The sequence below is a fragment of the Arachis hypogaea genome, chromosome 3 (assembly GCF_003086295.3).
Source record: "Arachis hypogaea cultivar Tifrunner chromosome 3, arahy.Tifrunner.gnm2.J5K5, whole genome shotgun sequence".
NCBI lineage: Eukaryota > Viridiplantae > Streptophyta > Magnoliopsida > Fabales > Fabaceae > Arachis > Arachis hypogaea.
This window is the reverse complement of record NC_092038.1, coordinates 124479929-124485251: the sequence shown is the minus strand read 5'-3', so window position 1 is coordinate 124485251 and position 5323 is coordinate 124479929. Positions and strand designations below refer to the sequence as shown.

Here is a 5323-nt window from a genome sequence, read left to right as displayed (position 1 = left end):
CAACAGATTCTAACTGCTGCCGAATGAACTTAACAAAGACATGTAACTACCAGCTTGTTGGCGCTCATGCCGACAAACCGGAACAGCCAAATTCCATATTTTGAGAGGCCTCCAGAGGAACCACCTGCTAAATAACACAAAAAGATGACAACAATTAACTATTTGCATAGTAATGTACTAAATAATCGTGCAAGGTCAGATTAATTTAATCATGTACCGGAGCGACATTTAATTTATTCTCTATCTAGTTTATTCATCATATAAATATAGTTAATCTAAATATGCAGGATAAATATTTAGTCAACCATGAATTCATATCTCTTGAATATTTAACAATTATTTTACAGAGAGTCTAAATAACCACATCTCCATTAGCTATATTTTATATTATATACTTCACTAATACGGTTCCAGTGGAGCTTTGGAATCATTATCACACGCAAATTTTGCACATATCAAATATACATGACATTGAATTATCACATGCGAATTCTTCGTCCATATAATCATAAAAAGAATTTAATAAAATCATAGAAGTGGTTGCATGTGGAGTGCTTCTGTTGCATCTACTGAAGCATTTAACATAAAAAAGAGCCCCCTACTTTCACTAAGTGGAATGAATAAAAATCATAAACAAATAACCATCCACTATGCATGCCCCCACATAAATTGCTTACCTTGTTGGATTCCTCACCCTCTTATACGCAATGGTTGGGATCATTGTTATGTGAATTTGATGAATTTCCGTTACTGACGACCAATAGAATACCACATAGCAGTTGAATGAAATTCAATTCCATTTATGCTCTTCCGAGGTGTGATGGACGCCTCAAACCTGACTCCACTTGTAATCCCTCTAACTTGTGAATGCCGACGTCGCAAGGAAGATGCAAGCCGGTAGCGACGGAATGCCTAAAGATAACAAAATTTAAGATAAATGCTGGCCAAACATAGGAATTAAATAAAAAGTTTCACTCAGGCATTTCATCGAGCATATGATGTGCACAATATGTAAACAAGGATTTTTCACTCAATTTATGCAGCAATCAAATCAAAAAAACCAGCCATCAAACATTTTGGAATCCAAAAAGTATCAATCCATTAATCTAAGCCTAATCTAAACACTAAAAGCAGATTTAAAAATTAGTTAACATAAATAAACGAAAGAACACGGGAAGGAGGAAGTATGGAACCTGCGTCGGTGAAAGGGGAAGAATGAAAAGAGAGGAGTAGCAGAGGCGGCGTTGCAGCGGCACAAAGCTCAGCCGCTGCTGGGTTGCACTGGGGTTTCTCGCAGGTAGACTTGATGCGGTGCCGTCAAAACGCGCCAGACGACCAGAATGCGCTGCTGGGAGTTCACCGGTGCGGACTTCTGGTGACAAGACACGAGCCAGGGAGAAGATGCGTTATCACCGTCGGCAGGAGAAGCTGCGTTTTTGGTCTGTCCTTACCCTTCAGAGAGAGATGTTCGTGGTTTTGGATTTTATATAACTGAATCCTAATTTTTCAAAAAACTCAAATTATCAAATCTTTATAATTAATACTTGTACCCATAATTTAATTTTAATTTCAATTAAACCCCCATTGTATGCATTGTACAATAAAACTATTGTCTCCTTATACTTTTCCTACTATAAAATATTCTATATATGGATCAATTAAATTTTCTTGCTGGGCTTTGAAACATTTGGTTCGTTATTTCAATTATATATTAACGATAGAAACTCTTTTGCCATGGAAATCGTTTATCGTTTTCGTTTTTGCGGCAACAAATTTTTTATTAATTGCTTCACCATCATGTTTTGCTTCGAGTTCAACTCTGTTATTTGTGTAGATGCATCTTCAAGTTGAGTTTGTCAAACAAAATTGTGACTTGAGCGTTTTTAAAAATGTTACAAGAACTTGATTTGAATGTCTTATTAGAGATTGTGATAGTAATAATTGTCTAAGAAGATGTTTTGCCGAGTTTCAAAAATAATATACTGAGAGCTGAACTTTTTGCTATTTGAGGGGAGTTTACCAATACTTAGATAACACAATTCAAAAGTATAGTGTCAAACTAACTACGTAAAGGGTTTTTTTGTAGTTAACAATTATTGGACAATGCTGGAAGATTATGAAGAAAAGTAAAAAGGTATCATATCTAGGTTTAAAAGAAAGGCAACTACTCCCACGAAGATGCTAAAAACATCTTTTCATGATGATCCTTGTTTAAAAAGTGTAACTTATTTATTTTGTAACACTTTAAATAAAAGTAACACTTTTACTTCAAATAAAATAAGCCCTACAATCTATCATCCAATGGTTAAAATGATATATCTTCACATGATGACAATCATTAGATCTTCATTGGAGTAGCCACCTAAAAGAAAAAGAAAAGAACTAGAAGACAATGGCTGAGAGAAAAGAGAGCTAGCAAAAACAGAGAAAAGTGTTCTTCCACTGAATAAATTTGGAGTTAGTTTGTTAGGCACAGGCATTCTATTTATAGAGGCACTTATCACATCTTTTACACACATACTGACAAACTTAAGAAAAGTAAACTCCAACTATTTAACTGTCTAAACTAAAATCTTTTGATTATCTTTACTATTCTTGATATACCGTCTGTCATTTTTCCTCAAACTCAAGATGCGAGGAATTTGTACCTTTGAGTTTGGATTTGAAATGCAAAAATTTCTTAGACGGGACAACCTTTGTAAAAGCATGTTATACATGCACATGACCAGAAATGTGACTAGAAATCTATAATAATACCAGAAATGTTATACATGCACATTTTGCTCTTAATTGCAAAGATATAATCATTTACAAATGATCTAATTTGTTTGTTTCTCAACCGGTTCTTATAATGATAAGAATAATGGAATTGTAAGTTGAAACCACTGATTGAGAATTTATGAGAATGGGTAGTGCTAGGGAGCCAATGGCCTAGCGTACAATGTGTACAATGGGCTAAATTTTTGGTTTCATCCTAAAAACTTAAGTTGATTTTGGAGTTCACCAAGGATCAAACTCTTGACCTTACCCACTCATTCCAAAAGCATAACCTGACAGGACAATGTAACACTAATGATCATATCTCTAATACTTCCTAAACCTCCATTGTACACATTATACACTAAGCCATTGGCTCCCTATACTTTCTCTTACTTTAATATTTATAATTATTTTATATATATAATATTTATTATTATATATTTAAAGAATATAAATAAAATAAACAATAATTAAAAAATATAAAATAAAATAAATTTAAATTAATTTTTTGTTATCTTTCAAATATTTTTCTATTAATTTAGATGAGATTATAATATTATTCTCCATTAGTACGAGGTTATTTATATAGAAATTAGTTCCAATTGAAGTATAAAATGGATAAAGTTTTCATCATAATCACTAATAATAGACGAGTTTAACTAATTATGTGAAGAAATAAACAATCTTGAATTAGTGTGATTTTGGTTTGATCCCCTTATTATTATTATCAACCCCGATTCACATGCATGCAATCGTAGAACTCATCCCCACCATTGCTGCTGGTGCGTGCAAGTAGCCCGTTCTGCCTTTGCACATGGAAAGGCAGGAGGACCACCAAGGTCGAGATGACGCGGATGATCGCGCCATCTCGACCCTAGTGTTACCGCCGCCTCCTGGGCAAGGGCAACGCCAACAGGACACCTACATCGTCCAATTCCCAAAGGACCAAGTCTACCACGTGCCGCCGCGCGAGAATGCCCTCATCGCAGAGAAATACCGCAACCCAACAAAACCAAAGAAAAGAGAATGCAATTGCGGTTGCCTCTCTCCCCGTGTGTTGATCACCACCGCCATAATAATCATCTCCATCCTCGCCATTGTTGGCATTACCCTTGCCACCTTGTTCTTAATCTACAAACCAACCAAACCCAAATTCGAGGTCACCCATATTTCGGTGAAGACCGTGCGCGGTGGCAAGAATTCGCCACCACCGCCACCGCACTACGAGATTACGTTGACGGCCCACAACCGCAACAAGAAGTTGGGGCTGCAGTACGCCAACAATGCGGACATTTCTATGACGACGTTCGAGAATACTAAGGTTGCAAGGGGAACGTGGTTCCCAGCGCTGAAACAAGAGAAAGGTAATTCGACGGAAGTTAATATTAATCTGACGGGGACGAGTGAACGGTTGCATAGGGCATTGGAGAAATCGAAGAATGTTACTCTGGATTTGGATATGAAACTTTGGGTAAAGATGACAACCGTGAGAATGAAGACAGGGCCTCTCGAGTCTAAGATTGCATGCAAGATTATGGTTAGCAATCTTGGCAACAGTACCAAGATCTTGTCACAGGATTGTGGCACTCAGATCAAGATTGGTTAGAAGGATAATGGAATGGGATGGTATGTGTTATGCAACTTTCCTTGTAGCTCTAATTAGTTTCATCAAAATTTGGCGCCTTAAATGCTTTAACCTATAAACTCATGTTGATCTTCCTCTTCATCGCTCTTTTAATTTTTTAATTTCAGCTGATAAATTCTTCTTTCATCGGGATTTTTTCTTGTTCAAATCTAAACTCCTATTAGATTTGACAATTGGACCTAATTAATTTTTCTTTATTTTTAAATCATAATCTTTTACGGGATGGTTTATTGAAAATCTCCTTGTTATATCCACACGACGTGTTGCGAACAGCTTTTTTGACTAAATTCCTTTGAAGTAGTTATAATGCAAAGTTATAAATTTAATTGAAACTTTTATTTCTTTTGTTCTATTAATTTCCTCACATAGTAGATTCACTCTCTTAAGTCTTAAGTTGGAAATGTTATATGTTAGCCAGCCTCTCATTTTTTTTGTGAGTAGCTAGCCTCTCTTTTTATGTTATGTTTTTTCCCCTCTCTCTGCAGAATCTATGGATCGTAACCTTTCTCTGTAGAAGAGCAAGGTACTTTTGTTTTTTGGGTCGTTCAAGAGGTACCCTATGGTGTTTTGGGGGCTATATTTGATTAATTGGCCTTTTATCCATTAAATATGTTCATGTAATACTTTCAAGAGTTTTTTGCATATGGATATGGGTCCATCCCACACGAAAGCAAAAATGTTGACCAATTTACCCACGACTGCACAAGCTAAAACAGCGTATAAATTCATGTAAAAAAAAATTCAAAATATGTGCCATATGATTATATATTTGATCTTTGTCCCAAAAAAAATATTATATATTTGGTAGTTTTTTTTTGATAAGCAATATAATTGGTAGCTGGTGAGTGTGCACGTTTCAATAATAATTGGCCCAAGGTCTTCGTCGCTGGTCTTCTATCTTTCCATTGATTATTGGTG

General features: G+C 35.6%; 1 protein-coding gene across 1 annotated transcript; it reads left to right on the top strand.

Moving 5' to 3' along the window:
• Window positions 1–3467: 3467 nt before the first annotated feature.
• LOC112791268 (NDR1/HIN1-like protein 13) lies at window positions 3468–5096 on the top strand. Its single transcript, XM_025834031.3, has 2 exons — window positions 3468–4386; window positions 4891–5096. The coding sequence occupies exon 1, from the start codon at window positions 3575–3577 to the stop codon at window positions 4364–4366; it is 792 nt and encodes a 263-aa protein (XP_025689816.1). The 5' UTR covers window positions 3468–3574; the 3' UTR covers window positions 4367–4386; window positions 4891–5096.
• Window positions 5097–5323: the final 227 nt, after the last annotated feature.